This window comes from Scyliorhinus canicula, chromosome 6 (genome assembly GCF_902713615.1).
Source record: "Scyliorhinus canicula chromosome 6, sScyCan1.1, whole genome shotgun sequence".
Classification (NCBI taxonomy): Eukaryota; Metazoa; Chordata; class Chondrichthyes; order Carcharhiniformes; family Scyliorhinidae; genus Scyliorhinus; species Scyliorhinus canicula.
The window spans coordinates 61307399-61326031 of NC_052151.1; the positions used below are offsets into that span (position 1 = coordinate 61307399).

The 18633-nt window shown below is 45.5% G+C and overlaps 1 protein-coding gene across 1 annotated transcript in view; it reads right to left on the reverse strand.

The window, feature by feature from the left end:
- ube2j1 (ubiquitin-conjugating enzyme E2, J1) overlaps window positions 1-18633 on the reverse strand; it is a 72206-nt gene that overhangs the window by 33703 nt on the left and 19870 nt on the right. Inside the window, exons 2-3 of the mRNA XM_038799359.1 lie at window positions 15215-15288; window positions 1006-1137 (exon numbers count right to left, since the gene is read on the reverse strand). Of these exons, the coding sequence (XP_038655287.1) occupies window positions 1006-1137; window positions 15215-15288 (206 nt within the window). The remainder of the gene's footprint in view (window positions 1-1005; window positions 1138-15214; window positions 15289-18633) is intronic.

Below are 18633 nucleotides of genomic sequence, written 5' to 3' on the forward strand. Positions count from 1 at the left end.
TTTCCAGGTAGCAAAACTGTTATTGTTAGCTTGCTTGTGTAGTTGGGGCTCAGGGGAAGTCCCACAAGCTGTTTGGTACCTCTGTGCATTTAGGGTTCACAAGAGGGCCTGGAGAGCAGAGATGGTGGTGGAAGGTCATGGCACCATGCTGGAGAGAGTTAGGGTACAGAAATAGCCCTGGAAGTAATTTATAGCTTGTAGCGGAGATGATTGGAGCCCAAATGAAGCTAGCTGGCAATAGAGAGCTTAAATTGCACAAGTAGAAGTTGGAGTACAGGTTCAGAAATTCAGGGGAACGGTGTCTCGGAAGATGATTTGAAACCCTGGGAGGTGTATAATTGTTGAGACTGTCTGATTTGGAGCGACTTTGAGGGAATTTATGGGCTTGATCTTTGAAACTCTGGGTGGACTGCAGAGAAATCCGTGGGATCTATATAGGTCGCATCTGCCAATTATTTTGCAGGGTGATAGGCTCAACCACATTTTGTCCATTAATTCACATGCATCTCATTAGCCTTGAATGTTAGAGCACAAGATAAATATTGTGTATGGTTTGATCTTTTTGACCTCATATAATAAAGTTCATTTTTATTTGTTCAAAACCTCCAGAAACCAGGAGGCTTTATTCACTGAGAAAGTGCCTTGAATCTCAAACTTTGCCTACTTTAAACAAAAGACTTTATTGGTCCTTCACCAGATCACAACATTCTTTGAAAATGCTACATGGAATATGGGAGCCAGTTCGAAGCAGCAATTTCTAGAGGTATCAGCTTTTTGCCTTCTGAGAAGATCCTGACCAAGAAACATATGTACATAATGTTGAGTTCCAACCTCAGAACTGAGAAGAGAAGAAAATCATAAAACAGAATGCAACAACCAGAATCACAAGTGTTTCCGAACTGATAATTGCAATAGCAAGGATTGTGTTCACTCAAATGTTCCATTGTTCTCTACTGGTGTGACCTCAATATCACAATACTTTTAAGAAACCTAAAACACTTTTACCGTTAGAAGAATAATGCTCGGTGGTTTCATGGGATATTCTGGTGGAAGCACAATTCTGCCATGGTAAACACCACCATCAAAATCAGAGTCTGGAGGCCCACGGACGGTAAAATGCCATTCAAAGAGATTATCCTAAAAGCGACAAAGAAAATACAAAAACAGTTGGGCTGAGTCTTAAAAAGCAAAGCTACGTCACAAAGTATACATCATAAAGTATTAATACCATTTATGTACAATATATAAGCATTAACTGTTGAACAAGAAATGCAATCGCGATCCTAACTTCTACAGCCCTTTATCGGGTTACAATAGGCCAGATTCTGTTCTCAGCAGTAAAGGAACACTTCACAAATAACTGTCCAGACTTTTCATGGGTTTATTAGCAGAGATTTCCAATAATCTGGCATCCTTTCCAGCATAAGTTTAGCACCTTCTACAAGGTATCTTCATTGAGACAGAGCCCAAACCCAGAATTATAAATAAGAAACAGAAATTTGACTTAAATTATGCAGAGAAAAGATATTTGGCAAATACACATGTGGGATTAAAAAAGAGACAAATGCAAACTAAAAACTATAATTTGCTATATTAATTTTCAGAACCGGAGGGGATGTTCCAACAGCAATTAGTCATTATGCTGTTAAAAACTCACCTACTCATCACCAGCCCTACCCTTTCAGCTCTTTTTAAATACAGAATCAAATCGGCATACACCTCAAATTTTCACACCGGTCTTGTGGCTTTAAGTCTATCGATGTGAAGGAGCAAGGTATTTGACAAATACTATATGGCGAGTGTAGGTGCCAGATGCTGATAATCTCACCATTATTATAGCATTATCTTATTGTCCTATTTTATATACCCACAAAGTAAGTGATTTCTAAGGTACTTGCCAAGTACTGGATAATAAAACCAAAATTTTTTAAATTGATCAACACATTGTACTACAGTGAAAGACCACATTTGGAAATATTTTTGGCATCAGCTTTAGTGCCATGGGAAGATGGCCCTTGGAACTGATTAAAGGAAGAAAGATCAAACTCAGACTGCACTCATTTAGATTAATTTAATTTGCTACAGAACAGTACTGGTAGGAATATGGAGCAAGAGGGAGAATATTTTGTTAACAAAAGCATCTTTGATGAAAGCTGTTACTCAAAATAGTGAAAAGATAATAATCTTTATTAGTGTCACAGGGAACATCACCAGTCACATCTTGCCAACTGTACTATGCATGTTATCCCTACTCGGTCTCCTACCTCCAAGCTAATTTGGTATCCATGTCGATAGTTTGCCTCCAGCTCCATGCGCCATTTTAAGTTATAATCTGTTCATTAATCTGACGTCAACAAAAGAATTGACATCCTACACTTCGGACCTATTAATAGATCAATATAACCACCGACAATGGTGGTTCACTGCACTAAGACTTTGGATATTCAAGAAACCTATCATTGTCAATTGCTTTCATTCCTTTATGACTTGGTTAATTCTGACTGGCAGAGCAGGCTCAAGGCTGAAAGACGTACTCCTGCTCCTATATATGTTCTCATCACGGACACCATGTTTATTCCAAAACATCCTGTATGCTTATGACGCCAAGATTAAATACCATGGCTATATCCTGAAATCAGTCATGGTTTATGTTTGTTCTAGTCAGATACTCCAATAGAAAAGCAGTTGGAATGGAGTTAGTGTTCCAACTTCTCCCGGTAACCCTTCTAGCCCCTTTGGCCACTCGTTCACAACAGTTATTAGCTTATATAGTTCACTACTACAGCTCATTATTAACTCAATCCTTCAACATAAGCAACATATGATAAATGGATGATGGGTTGACTACCAAGCATCAAACTTCCTTTCCACTTTCATTAATACCTTTAATATCCTCATCAGTTGCATTATCTTTACCAACACCACCATCTTCCATTTGGGAAAAGAAATGACAATTTCATTGCAGGTGGTTTGCCATACAACTGAGGTAGATGGGCCACAACTCTTACCTCATTAACCCCCATGACAAAAATAACTGGTTTCTGCTATTAGAATCATGGGAGGGTTTACTATCATGTTCCCCATATGGTGAGTCACCCTGCCCTCCCCCTCTGGATTAAAACCAGCAGCAGCAGCAGCAGCAGGGCGAGGCCCTTATGTGACCATTAATTGCCCACAAGACCTCAAATTATTATTAAATGCAACAGGCAGGAAGACCGTCCACAGGACTTCTGCCAGAGGCGTAGCGGAGACTCCAGCTCTCACCACCCCCCGCCTGATTAAATATAGTGAGAGGGCACAGGATTCCATCAGAGGTGGGAGGTGAAAGACAGAAAACATCACAGTCAATGTTAAACAACTTAAGTGCCCCGGATTCAGGAAAAAAGATACCCGCAGAAATTATGTGGGTTTTCACTTCTGCATTCCATCAGCAAAAACATACATTCCAAACAAACAATTCTGCGTTTAATTTTGAAGTTACTTCTAATCTTACCTCCTGTGCACGGTATTGGCACGTAACGTCTTCTCCGGTCAGCGACTCATGTCGCTGGTCCGCTGCACATGCACGCCGTGATGACCCGGAAGTGTGGGCATACGCGCTGGAAGCACGTGGCTTTTAAACTACCAGCCGATTTTTTTTTCTACCCTGTTTGAAGCCCTGCACTGCGCTGGAGCTGCTGAATGAAAAATGCAGGGACAGTGCTAACTAGGACCACTTGCCCTGATGTTGGGTGAGTTTTTACACCTTTTTATTTGCACTTTTACTTTTCAGTCTAGCAGAGGCAGGAGACATCGGGAGACTTTTTTTGTTAGGTTAATGTTTTACGCTTTTAATATGTTTAAAATGCGACTGCCGGTGGCGGCGATGACGTAGGAAGCCGCACATTTGGGAGCTCCCATTTCAAACGGACTTTTCGGCTCTTTTTAGAGCCCAAAACTGAATTTTTCGACGTCTCCCGGTGGGAGAAGGTGTGCTGATCGACTTTCTCCGCATTTCATGACTCGAACTCGGAGTGGAGAGGGGGAAAAAAAACAGCAGCAGCTCCCCAGAAAAAAACGGGGGAAGGAATCCAAGATGGCGGTCGGCAGAGCACCAGAGGAGTGGAAGCAGTGGGCCCAGGAGCAGCAAGCTGCTCTCCTGCGCTGTTTTGCAGATTTCAAGGCTGAGGTACTGAGCTCTTTGCAGGAAACGAACAAAAGGCTCTCGGAGATTCAGACGACCCAGGGTGCTGCCATCAAGGAGTTGCAGACGCAGGCCACTGAATAAGAGGAGGAGGCCGTGGTCCTCGTGAGTAAGGTGGAGGGGCACGAGGCACTCCACAAGAAGTGGCAGGACCGCTTCGAGGAGCTTGATCACCGTATGAGGTGGAAAAATCTGCGGATCTGACAACCTACGTGGCTACGATGCTGAACTCGCTAGTGGGGGCCGGATCTTTCCATCTGCCCCTGGAGCTGGAGGGAGCCCACAGGGTACTGGCCAGGAGGCCTAAGGAGAATGAACCCCCGCGTGCGGTGCTGGTGAGGTTCCACCGGTTCAGTGATCAGGAGCGTGTGCTGTGCTGGGCCAAGAAGGTGAAGAGCAGCAACTGGGAGAATGGGGTAGTACGGATCTACCAGGATTGGAGTGCGGAGGTGGCTAAGCGGCGGTCCGGGTTTAATCGGACGAAAGAGGTGCTCTACAAGAAGAAGATAACGTTCGGAATGTTGCAGCCTGCGCGCCTGTGGGTAACTTATTTGGACTGGCATTATTATTTTGATTCCCCGGAGGAGGCGTGGGCCTTCGTGCGGACGGAGAAACTGGACTCGAACTAGGGGTTGGGGGGTCGGTTGTAATACTTTATTGCTGGTTTCTGCTGTTGCTGTGTTCTCTTTTTCTGTACTTTTGTAATTTTGATATGGTTATTTATTGGGGTGTTGTTCTGTTCTTTGTTGTGGGGCATTGTTTGAGTTTTGTATCTTGCGGGGAGGGTTGGGCGGGTTGGTTGTATTCTATGTCGGGTTGGGGGTATGGAGTGGGGCTGGTATTTGGGAGCTGCGTCAGAAGGGTGTGGTGGGGCAGTGCGAAAGCGCGGGCTTTCCTCTGGTTTCCCGCGTTGCGGGGCTGGGGGTGGAGACGATGACGGGGGGGGGTGGGGGGGTGGGCCGTAACTGGTTCTTCCCCGCGCTGGAGCGGTGCCTGGAGGAGGGATAGGATGGGGGATGATCCCACTTTGGGAGGGGTCTGGTTTTTGGCGGAAGTTTCCGGGGTCAGCAGAAGTTAGCTGACCCACGGAAGTACAATGGAGGACGGTTCCTAGCCTGCGGGGGGGGGGAATACCGGGTTGCTGCTGGCAGGGTCAGGAAGGAGCTGGTGGGGGCCGGGGGGGGGGGGACAGAGGTGAGGTGTTGTCGCTGTGGGGACTGGGTCGGGCGGGGGGTGCTGGCCTGGGGCGGGACGCCCTCTGATCCGGTTGGTCACCTGGAATGCGAGAGGATTGAATGGGCCGGTGAAGCGGCCGAGGGTACTTGCTCATCTGAGGGGGCTAAAGGCAGATGTGGCAATGCTTCAGGAGACCCACCTGAAGGTGGCGGACCAGGTCCGTCTGAGGAAGGGGTGGGTGGGGCAGGTTTTCCACTCTGGGTTGGATGTGAAGAACCGGGGAGTGGCGATTCTGGTAGGGAAAAATGTGTCGTTTGAGGCACCTGAGGTGGTGGCGGATAAGGGGGGTAGGTATGTTATGGTTAGGGGCAGGCTACAAGGAGAGAAGGTGGTACTTTGCTAGTGTGTATGCCCCAAATTGGGACGATGCGGGCTTTATGAGGCGCATGCTGGGACGGGTCCCGGATCTAGAGGCGGGAGGTCTGATTATGGGGGGGGGGGGGACTTCAATACAGTGTTGGATCCTTCACTGGATCGGTCCAGCTCTAGGACGGGTAGGAGGCCGGCGGCGGCCAAGGTACTGAGAGGGTTTATGGACCAGATGGGAGGGGTGGATCCATGGAGGTTTGTGAGGCCGAGGGCATGGGAGTACTCTTTCTTCTCCCATGTACATAGGGTTTATTCTCGGATAGGCTTCTTCGTGGTGAGTAGGGGACTGATTCCGAGAGTGGAGGAGGCCGAATATTCGGCCATTGCAATCTCCGACCACGCTCCGCATTGGATAGAGTTGGAGATGGGGGAGGTGCGGGACCAGCGCCCGTTGTGGCGGTTGGATGTGGGGTTGTTGGTGGAGGAGGAGGTGGGTAGGAGGGTCCAGGCAAGTATTGAGGGATACCTCGAGGTGAATGATACGGGGGAGGTCCAGGTGGGGATGGTCTGGGAAGCCCTGAAGGCAGTGATTTGTGGGGAGCTGATATCCATCCGGGCACACAGGGAGAGGAGCAAGAGGGATAGACTGGTGGGAAAGATGCTGGAGGTAGACAGGAGGTACGCAGAGGCACCAGAGGAGGGACTGTTGGGGGAAGAGGCGCAGCCTACAGGCTAAATTTGATTTGCTGACCACTAGAAAGGCAGAGGCACAGTGGAGGAAGGCACAAGGGGCAGTGTACGAACATGGTGAAAAGGCGAGTAGGATGCTGGCTCATCAGCTCCGGAAGCGGGATGCGGCTAAGGAAATTGCTGGAGTGAGAGACAAGAGTGGGAATGTGGTGCGGAAGGGGGTAGAGGTGAATGAGGTCTTCAAGGACTTTTACGGGGAACTGTACCGGTCGGAGCCAACGGTGGAGAGGAGGGGAATGGAGAGGTTCCTCGACCGGCTTTCTTTCCCGAAGGTGCAGGTGGAGGGGTTGAAGGCGCCGATTGAGCTGGAGGAGCTAGTTAAAGGGATCGGGCAGATGCAGTCAGGGAAGGTGCCGGGGCCGGATGGGTTCCCGGTGGAATTTTATAAAACGTTTGTGGACCTAGTGGGCCCCTTGCTGGTGCGGACACTTAATGAAGATTGGGAAGGGGGGACTTTGCCCCCGACGATGTCGCGGGCGCTGATCTCGTTAATTTTAAAGAGGGACAAGGACCCCCAGCAGTGTGGTTCATACAGGCCCATATCTCTCCTCAATGTGGATGCCAAGGTGCTGGCAAAAATCCTGGCCACCAGGATAGAGGACTGTGTGCCAGGGGTTTACACAAGGACCAGACAGGGTTTGTGAAGGGAAGGCAGCTGAATGTGCGGATATTGTTGAATGTCATCATGAGGCCGGCGATTGAGGGGGAGGCTGAGATAGTGGTGGCGCTGGATGCAGAGAAGGTCTTCGATAGAGTGGAGTGGGGGTACTTATGGGAGGTGTTGGGGAGGTTTGGATTTGGTGAAGGGTTTATTAGATGGGTGAGGCTGCTATATGAGGCCCCGATGGAGTGTGTGGCCACGAATGGGAGGAGGTCGGAGTACTTCCGGCTTTACCGAGGGACCAGGCAGGGTTGCCCCCTGTCCCCATTGTTGTTTGCATTGGCAATCGAGCTGTTGGCGATGGCGTTGAGGGATTCAGGGAGGTGGAGAGGTTTGGTGCGAGGTGGGGAGGAACATAGGGTGTCGTTGTATGCCGATGACCTGTTACTGTATGTGGCGGACCCGGTGAGAGGGATGCCGGGGGTGATGTAGCTGCTAGCTGAGTTTGGGACCTTTTCAGGCTATGAACTAAATTTAGGCAAGAGTAAGGTGTTTGTGGTGCACCCTGGAGACCAGGAGGAAGGAATTGGTAGGCTCCCGCTTAAGAGGGCAGGGGAGAGTTTTAGGTACCTGGGGGTGCAGGTGGCCAGGGACTGGGGGACTCTTCACAAGCATAATTTTACCAGGCTTGTGGATCAGATGGAGGAGGAGTTCAAGAGGTGGGACATGCTGCCATTGTCGTTGGCGGGGAGGGTGCAGTCCGTCAAAATGACGGTGCTTCCGAGGTTCTTGTTCCTCTTTCAGTGCCTGCCCATCTTCATCCCCAGGGCCTTCTTTAGGAGAGTGACTAGCAGTATTTTGAGCTTTGTGTGGGCACATGGGACTCCGAGAGTGAAGAGGGTTTTCCTGGAGCGAGGGAGGGATAGAGGCGGGCTGGCGCTGCCCAACCTTTTGGGGTACTATTGGGCGGCCAATGTGTCAATGGTGCATAAATGGGTGATGGGGGGGGGGGGGGCGTGGTAAGGAATGGAGATGGCGTCACGTAGAGGTACGAGCCTGGGTGCCTTGGCAACAGCGCCGTTGCCGCTCTCTCCCAAGAGGTATACCACAAGCCCGGTGGTGGCGGCGACCCTAAGAATCTGGGGACAGTGGAGACGGCATAGCGGGGAAACAGGGGGCTCGATGGAGGCTCCATTGGGTGGAAATCATCGGTTCATCCCGGGGAACAATGATGGGGGATTTAGGGGGTGGCAAAGGGTGGGCATCAGTAAATTGAGGGACCTGTTTATTGGCGGGAGGTTTGCGGGCCTGGGGGAACTGGAAGATAAATTTGGGCTTCCCCAAGGGAATATGTTCAGATACTTGCAGGTAAAGGCATTTGCTAGGCGACAGGTAGAGGAGTTCCCTTTGCTGCCCTCGCGGGGGGCGATGGACAGAGTGCTTTCAGGGGTGTGGGTCGGAGAGGGGAAGGTGTCTGACATTTATACGGTAATGCAGGAGGTGGAGGAGTCGTCAGTGGAGGAGCTGAAGGCTAAATGGGAGGGGGAACTTGGGGAGCAGATAGAGGACGGAACTTGGGCGGATGCCTTGGAGAGAGTCAACTCTTCCTCTTCATGTGCGAGGCTTAGTCTCATCCAATTCAAGGTGCTGCACCGGGCCCACATATCCAGGACTAGGATGAATAGGTTCTTTGGGGGTGAGGACAGGTGCACCAGGTGTTTGGAGAGTCCAGCGAATCATGCCCATACGTTCTGGGCATGCCCGGCACTGGAGGAATTCTGGAAGGGGGTGGCGGGGACGGTGTCGAGGGTGGTTGGATCCAGGGTCACACCAGGGTGGGGACTCGCAATTTTTGGAGTTGCGGTGGAGCCGGGAGTGCAGGAGGCGAAAGAGGCCGGTGTCCTGGCCTTTGCGTCCCTAGTAGCCCGGTGGAGGATCTTGCTGCAGTGGAAGGATGAGGCGCCCCCAAGTGTGGAGACCTGGATCAGTGACATGGCGGGACTTATAAAATTGGAGGGGGTCAAAGTTGCCCTGAGGGGATCAATACAAGGGTTCTATAAACGGTGGCAGCCTTTTCTGGACTTCCTGGCTCAAAGATAGGTATCATGGTCAATAGCAGCAGCAACCGGGGGGGGGGGGGGGGGGGGGGATTCCTTATTATAGTTTCTATATTTTTTTCCTACGGTTATGTAACTTAACGTTGTGTTAATTTAAGTTGTTGTTAATATGTTGTGTTGTTCATTGAGGAGGGGCGAATGTTTATGATTGCTATCATTATTGTTATTGTTGGTATTTTATTATGGTTCGATGTTGTACAAATTCAAAATGTTTCAATAAAAATTATTTTTTAAAAAAAATGTTTAAAATGCAAATAAAAAGGAAGATTTAAAAAAAATTTTGAATAAATTTTGGTTTGTCATGATGCTGTTAATTCCATTAAAGGGTACTTCACTGTATAAAAGTGAGTTCACTGTATAAATTCAGTTTGGAGTCACAGAAAGTGAAAGATTTTTTTAAAACTTTGGTTTGTCATGAGGCTGTATAATCGATAGAATGTGGCAATCACTTGTTAACAGGTATGATTATCCACTTGAAGATACTCATTGTTACTGGTCACGGATTCTATGAATCCTTGCATGGCTGATGAGCCTGATCCTCGAGCCACATCTTCAATCACTCATTTGGCAGGAGTTGCCAAAATGTGGGAATGGACCTTGGATGCTAATTCGCGGGTAATCCTCTCTCTGGCTCCTTTTCCAGTCTCCTGGAGGAATTGCAACCCTCCAAGTAGGTCTCTTCTGAGCAAAGGTCTCGCAGGCATTGATGTCGATGTTCCATTCCTTGAGCCAAGTCTTCAAGGTGTATTTGAAGAGCTTCCTTTATCCCCCTCTCATTTGGGATCCTTCCTTGAACTGGGAGAAGAGGATTTGCTTTGGCAGTCGGGACTCTGACATCCTAAGCATATGGGTGGCCCACCAGAGTTGGTTTTGGATGATGGGAGGGATGCATTTTGGTAGATCAAATCAGGGCAGGACTTACTCAGTTAATGGTAGGGATGTGGGGAGAGTTACAGAACAATGAGATCTAGAAGTACAGGTTCATTGCTCCTTGAAGGTGGAGTCGCAGGTGGACAGGATGGTGGTGAAGAAGGCATTCAGCATGCTAAGTTTTATTGATCAGAATATTGAATACAGGAGTTGGGACGTCTTGAAGTTGTACAAGACATTGGTAAGACCACATATGGAATACCGTATTTAGTTCTGGTCACCCTATTATAGGAAGGATATTGTTAAGAGTGCAGAAGAGATTTACGAGGATGCTACCAGGATTTGATGGTCTGAGTTTTAAGGAGACTTCTTTCCATGGAGCGTAGGAGGCTTAGGGGTGATCTTATAGAGGTCTATAAAATAATGAGCATAAATAAGGTAGATAATCAACATCTTTTCCCAAAGGTAGAGAAATCTAGAACTAGAGGGCACAGGTTTAAGGTGAGAAGGGAGAGATACAAAAAAAGAGACCAGAGGGAAAATTTCTTCAGAGGGTGGTGAGCATCTGGAACAGACTGCCAGAGACAGTGGTAGAGGCAGGTCCGACTTTGTCTTTTGAAAAGCAGATAGATAGACAGTTACATGGGCAGGGTGAGTATAGAGGGATATGGGCCAAATTCGGGCAACTAGGACTAGCTTAGTGATAGAAACTGGGCAGCATGGACGATTCGAAGGGCCTGTTTCCATGCTGTAAACATCCATGACTCTATGTTCATGGCCTCGATTGAGGATCAAGAACACTAACATTAACATGCCTGTTCTCACATCTGATTCAGAGCTAAGGTAAAGTTCATGTGGACTTGGCAATGCATTTTTAAGCTGTGTTGTTTAAGAGTCTCCCTGGTGCAATGTTCATCCTTAAAAGGAAGGAAATGGCATAGTGCTATTGTCACTGGACTAGTAAACTAGAGACGGAGAGTAATGTTCTGAGGACACAGGTTCAAATCCCACCACTGCAGATGGTGAAATTTTAATTCAATAAAAATGTGGAATTATGAAAACATTGTCGATTGATGCAAAAATCCATCAGGTTCACTAATGTACTTGAGGGAAGGAAGTTTACATTACCACAGTAATGTGGTTGACTCGAACTGCCCCTCAAGGGCAATTTGGGATTTGGAATAAATGCTGGCCCAGGCTGCGATACCCACATCCCATGAACACATTTAAAAAATCCAAGCCGCAGTGATTACTTCAAATGCTTTAATAAATTTTAATGCCTTAGTTGACATATGCAAGCCTCCTGTAAGCTAATGCGAGCTATCTCTCTGACAGGTATTGCAGCAAATCAATTACTTAGTCCTAAGAGTGTACTCAGAATCACAGAAAAATATACAGTGAAGAAAAGGCCCTTCAGCCCATAGAATGGGGATGAGAAAAATATCAGCCATGATTGAATGGCGGAGCATACCCGATGGGACGAGTGGCCTAATTCTGCTCTATGTCTTATGGTCTTATGATTGATAACGGCAAGTGTACCATATGCCTTTTCACCATCCTATTAACCCGTCCTTCTGCCTTCAGAGATCTATTTACAAACACGCCATGGTCTCTGTTCCTCAGGACTTCCCAGGGTGGTGCCATTCACTGAATATTTCCTTGTTAAATTGCTCCTTCCAAAGTGTAACACCTCACACCTTTTAGAATTAAATTCCATCTGCCACTTTTCTGCCCATTTGACCATCCTCTCTATACCTTTCTGCAACCCAACACTCTCAGCCTCACTGTTAACCACCCAGCCTATCTTTGTGTCTCAACTGCAAAACTTACTGATCCTAACCCCCCCCCCCCCCCACATAGTCATCCAAGTCATTTATAGAAATGACAAATAGGGGACCCAGCACATATTCCTGTGGTACGACACTGGACACCAGATTCCAGTCACTAAAGCAGCAGTCTGTCATCACCCTCTCTTTCCTGCAGCTCAGCCAGCTTTGAACCCACCTTATCAAGTTACCCTGTATCCCACGTGCATTAGCCTTCGTTATAGGTCTCCCATGTGGGACCTTGTCAAATGCTTTGCTGAAATCCATGTAAACTACATCAACCACACAACCCTCGTCTATACACTTCGTCATGTGCTCAAAAAATTCAATCAAATTTGTAAGGCATGACCACCCTTTGACAAGGGCCAAACATTGCCTCTCCAAGTGGAGATAGATTCTCTCCTTCAGAATTTTCTCTATTAGTTTCCCCACCACTGGCCTGAGATCCACTGGCCTGTAGTTCTCTGGCTTATCCCTGCAGCCTTTCTTAAATAGTGGGATCACATTAGCTGTTCTCCAGTCCTCTGGCACCTTCCCTTTGGCCAGAGAGGAATAAAACATTTGGATCAGTACCCCTCCAATCTGCTCCCTCGCCTCCCACAGCAACCTGGGACACAATTCATCTGGACCTGGAGAGATCTCCACTTTTAAGCCTGCCAACACCTCCAATACCTTGACACCCTATAACAACTTGCTCAATAATCTCTCTCCCAGAGTTCCATATGTGCCTCCTCATTCTCTTGGGTGAAGACAGACGTGAAATATTCATTTAACACCCTACCACTGTCCTCTGGCCCCACCAAAGATACCCCCCTTGGTCCCTACTTTCATTGATATACCTTTCCCTACTTTTACCAGCTAGAGACTTCTCATACCCCTCTTTGTTCTCCCAATTGCTTTCTTAAGCTCCATCTTGCACTTTCTGTACTCCATTAATGCTTCTGATGATTTGCACCCCTTGTACTTATTGAAGGCTTGTTACTCCTTCCTATTACCCTGGGCCTGTACCTTCCCCCATTTCCTCTTTGAACACCCCACTGCTCTTCTGCAGATCTCCCCACCAGTAACTTGTTCCAATCTACCGTGGCCAGATTCTGCCTTATTTTACTAAAGTCTGCTCTCCCCCAATCCAAGACCTTCTTCTGCAGTTTGTCTATTTCCTTGTCTGTAACAAACTTAATTTGCATCATGTTGCGGTTGCTATCACTAAAATGCTCCCACACCTGTCCGACTTCATTCTGCAGAATTACGTCCAGCGCTGCATCATCCCTTGTTGGACCTTCTTGTATACATTTTTTGAACTCTGCTCCATCCAAGCCCTTAACATAATGACTATCTCAGTTAATGTTGGGAAAGTTGAAATCACCCACTATAATTATTCTATTATTATTTTTATACACTTCTGCAAATTGCGCACCTATTTTCTTCTCAATTTCCCGCTGACTATCTGGGGGTCTATAATAAACAACTAGCAATGTGGCGGTCCCTTTTTTATTCCCAAACTCTACCGAGAAAGCTTCATTTCATGCCAGCCCCAGATATCATCTCTCCTTACTGCAGTAATTGACTCCTTAACTAGTAGTGCAATGACCCCCCCCCCCCCCCTTCCCCCTCTTTTGCCCCTCTCCTGTCGCTCCTGAAGATTTGGCATCCCCACTGCCAAAGGGCATCCTGAAATGATGTCAGAGGAGATGTGTACCAGGACACTGCTCCTCAGTAGCTGTGCTTTTGACTTTGAGCTTGAAACATTAAAATTTGATGTGTCAAAACCCTCCCCTTCCACCCCAAACAATCAGAACCATTGTGTTTATGTGGGGAAAGGTATTTTATGGATTGCTGTATTTAAGCGAGAAAATATATTTTACTGCAAAAAATTTGTACAAGTTGAGGTAGTTTAACATCATTGTTCAGCTAACACAGTTAAAGGTTAACTATATTTCTAAATTATTTTTGTGAATAAATGCTTTACATTAAACTTTACAAGCTTCTATAAATGTCTTATCGAAACATCAAAATGAATAAGATAGTTGAAGTAAACAAGGCAGAAATATAATAACATGGTGGCAAGTGGATAGCATTGTTGCCTCACAATACCAGGGACCCATGTTAAAATCGGACATTGGGTGACTTGGTGTTTGCACATTCTTCCCGTGTTTCCTAGAACCATGGAATAGAAGCATAGAATTCCCACAGTGCAGGAGGCCAATCGGCCATCAAGTCTGCACCGACCCTCTGAAAGAGTACCCTACCAAGGCCCACCCTTCCGCCCTAGCCCTGGAACCTAACCTGTACATCTCTGGATACTAAGGGGTAACTTAGCATGGCCAATCCACCTAGCCTGCACATCTTTGGACTGTGGGAGGAAACCAGAGCACCCGGAGGAAACCCACTTAGACACTGGGAAAATGCACAAAGTCCACACAGTCACCCAAGGCTGGAATTGAATCCAGGTCCCTGGTGCTGTGAGGAAACAGTGCTAACCACTGCACCACCATACCACTGCCACTTCCTCCAGGTGCTTCAGTTTCCTCCCAGAGTCCAAACATGTGCAGGTTAGGTGGATTGGCCTTGCTAGATTGACCCTTAGTGTCCAAAGGTTAGGTGGGGTTTTAGGGATAGGGCAGGGCTTGGAGAAGGTGCTCTTTCAGAGTGTTGATGCAAGCTAGATGGGCCAAATGGCTTTCTTCTGCACTGTAGTGATTCTATAAATACAAACCAAAAAGTAAAGCATATCAGATGTTACATGGGCAGTGACAGCGCTTTTAAAATCTGATGACCATAATCTAAATTAAATCACGTGAACACTTTTAAGCATGCCACACGTAAAGTTATATAATAGTGCAGACTTAAATATTCACAGATTTAAAACAAATAACCAAACCTACATTCACTTATAAATAATCACGTTTAATCATAAAAAAATTAAAAATTACTTTAAAAGAATCAATAACAGCAATGTCTGTATAAAAGAAAGAGCAAAACAACTGTTTTAAAAAACTTCTACAAGCCTTTAAAACACTTGTTACAGAAGTTGCCAATTGTCTTGAATATAAATCTGCAGTTTAAATGCCTGCCTTGGGCTTTCCCAAGCTGGCCCCATCATAAGGGGACGGGACTGCACTCTTCCTGAGCTGCACTGCAGCTTACGCAGACCGGGGCATTGGAGGCCCCAGGCTGCCACATGGAGAGGAAGATTCATAGTATTATCTGAGCGCAGGCAAGTGAGCATTTTCCCCCTTTTAAAATTGGTGGCCCATGGCTTCCCGTTGTTAGCTGCAAGTTACGGGCCTGTGTTTAATTTTGAAGTTACTTCTAATCTTACCTCCAAAGGCTGTGCATGGTATTGTTCTGTTGGGTCCTTCAGTTCTTGTGCTTCTTTCATTAAACGTTTGACAGCTGTTAAAACAAAAATATAATGTTTAAACTTCAGCATCAAATTGGAAGACAAATATTAGCTCTCAAGTATTTACTTACATTCTTTTCCTTTCCCAGCCCAGTAACCTTTAGGTCCAGGACTGTCTTTCATGGTGGATTTTACCTGGAGATTTGCCCTCAAGTGCAAGCTAGGCAAATCTTCCAGCATGATTTCAATTCTGCACCATTTGATCCTTTCAGAGTGCAAGCGCCCACCCATATTCCTGCATGGTGTTTGGTCCCTTGCTGTTACCTCTCTCACTGACATACTGCCTGTGCCTGAGAATTTAATATATCTTAAAACCCTTTCTCTTCCCAAAGTTCATGTCCGTGGTGATGTGAATTACATGGGCATTGTATCCAGGCAAAAAAGCTGATTAGCTATTTTTTTTTTTTTTAAGACACCCAAACACTATTCCATCTTTGAACTAAATGGACATTTTAATAAATGTTTACAACCTGATGACATTCTCTCAACCCCATCCTGGGATTTTGGAGACTAGCAGTCTGCCATCATCACCAAGTGTGGCAAACAGGTGCAAGGTATTCATACTTGCTGACAATGACAAAGGCAGCTTTGATGCCAGAGGAAAGATGGTATGCAAGTCCCAGGAAAAGGTTAAGAATACCATGTTATAAATGATTTCAATTGTCCATTTACTTCCAAAATAAGAGACTTTGGTTCTGAAGAGTACAAGGCCCATATGCTTAATGTTGCCATGGTAATGTATTTTCCGATGGGAAGGTTTCAGAGGAAACCACAGATATTTCCTAAAATATCACGCAACATCACAGACAAGGAAAAGAGGGCTCCAGGGAAACTCTCACTATGAAACACAGGTCTGAAGTTAAAAGTTTTAGGGAGGAAACAAATTGGAAGTAAACTGTCAGGAGCCAAAGAAACATTTTTGACCGATTCTGGGAGGACTGAATGTCTGCTTAAAGCAGAGTGTAAAGTATACCTGTGAAGTCTTTTTTTCCCCAGATGTGCTCATAAGGAAAAAGTTCTGCTCTGTAGCTTAAAGCACAAGTTGCCTACAAAAATAGCATTTAATCAATAATACTTTTCGTCTGGTGTTTGAGTAAGAGTCTTAAAACATAACATTGTATAGTGCTCTCATCTCAAGAATTATAGAATCAGCTATTAATTGGATGTTTGGTAGTCTTTTGAAAGTTAATGGTCTCTACAGGGTTTACAACAAATTGGGGCCATGGCTGGGATTTCAAATACACAGGCTGAAACAAGTACACTGTTTTTGACCAGCATTTAGGATTTCAGTGACTTTTGCTGTATTTATTGAAAATTGTTCAAAAGGCTACGCCAATTGCTGAAGCATTCCTCAAAGAGAGACATGTATGTGAATGCCTTGCAACAGTTGAAGGTTAACTGGAGAATATTTTGTTTATTAAACAATCAACATTAACAAAGATTTGAAAATCCACTACGTAACATTCCACAAATCATATTAACCATTAAACAACAAGGAAACATCACTGTTCCATATTGGTACCAATACAAAGCTAGTGGCAGAAATTTTTTTGAAGAAATTAGTAACAAAGTAGAACAGTGCAGCAAGGTTTTGCAACAGAATATCACAACAGTAAGGATCAAATAAAGCTGCGCTGTAACTATTGTCTTCCAAAGGCAGATTGGAAAATTAAGGGAATAACTTGGAACTGTGTTTCCTTAAAGAGGCGTGTTAAAAGAAATTGCTTTTGACTAATATTGTCACAGACATAGGTCTAAAAACATTTGCAATGGAAGTTAATCCACTTTCAAAACAGGTTTCTGTCCGTCAGTAGGATGCATTAAATTTGGAAAAGATCCAATGATTTTAGCACACAGTACAACTTGAGGAAAAGAAACTCTAAAACCTCACTTGCCATCATACCAATCTACAAATATAGATTTAAGGTTACAATGATAACCAAAATATCAGAGAATCCCCACAGTACGGGAGGCTATTCAGCCCATCGAGTCTGCACCAACCCTTGAAATGGGTGCCCCTAGCCCCATCTCTAACCTGCACATCCCTAGACACTATGGGGCAATTTAGCATTGTCAATCCACCTAACTAACTAGCACATCTTTGGAAATATGTTGTGCACTCTTTACAAAGTCATTTTTGTATAATAAAGGAATTTATACAGAAAATGCTGAAATCCCCAGCAGGTCTGGCAGCATCTGTGGAAAAAGAGTTAACGTTTCTGGCAGATGGACTTCAACCTAAAATGTTAACTCAGCTTCTCTCCAAAGACGCTATCAGGCCTGCTGAGTATTTTCAGCATTTTCTGTTTCCATTTCAAAATTTCCAGTGCCTGCAGTATTTAGGTTTCAAAACATAATTTTGATGCTTGAAACAGCTGAGCAACCTGCTTTCCTGTCATAAGCATTTTTTTGCATGCCAACTTACAAAAATCCAGTTTCATAAGTAAGGGAACATTACACATCACCCTTAAAAGTTAATCAGCCCCATATCAACAAACACGAAATACATTATATTAAAAACATAATCTTAAATTACTCTGTATTTTAGGTCCAGTTAACTGTATATATGCGAATAGTTATCAGATATGCTTATTTACTTTAATTTTACCTAAACAAAGACGTGGCCTCAACAATTTCCAGCAGAGATTGAATGGGGCTGCATATTATAGCTATGGCAAGCAACATTTGTTGCTGACAGAGAAAGCAGCCTACAATGATCTAGTGATCTGTGGCTTAGTTTCCTCCCTTCCCAATAATAATTTAAAATCTGAGGCCAGTTCTCCAGGAGAGCAGTGATGGATGTTTACCTGCCTGGTGACACTTATATTCATAGAAACATAGAAAATAGGTGCGGATTCAGGCCATTTGGCCCTTCGAGTCTGCACCACCATTCAATATCATGGCTGATCATGCAAATTCAGTATCCCACTCCCGCTTTTTCTCCATACCCCTTGATCCCTTTAGCTGCAAGGGCCACATTCAGCTCGCTCTTGAATATTTCCAACAAACTGGCCCCAACAGCTTTCTGTGGTAGCGAATTCCTCAAGTTCACACCTCTCTGAAAGACGACATTTTTCCTCATCTCATGCTTACCTAAGGCTTACCTCTTATTCTTAGGTTGTGATCCCTAGTTCTGGACATCCCCAACATCAGCAACAGTCTTCTCGCATCTAGCCTGTTCAGTCCAATTGGGATTTTACATGTTCCTACGAGATCCCCTCTCATTCTTCTAAACTCCAGTGAGTACAAGCCTAGTCGATCCAGTCTTTCTTTATATACCATCCTGCCATCCTGGGAATTAGTCTGGTGAACCTTCGCTGGACACTCTAAATTGCAAG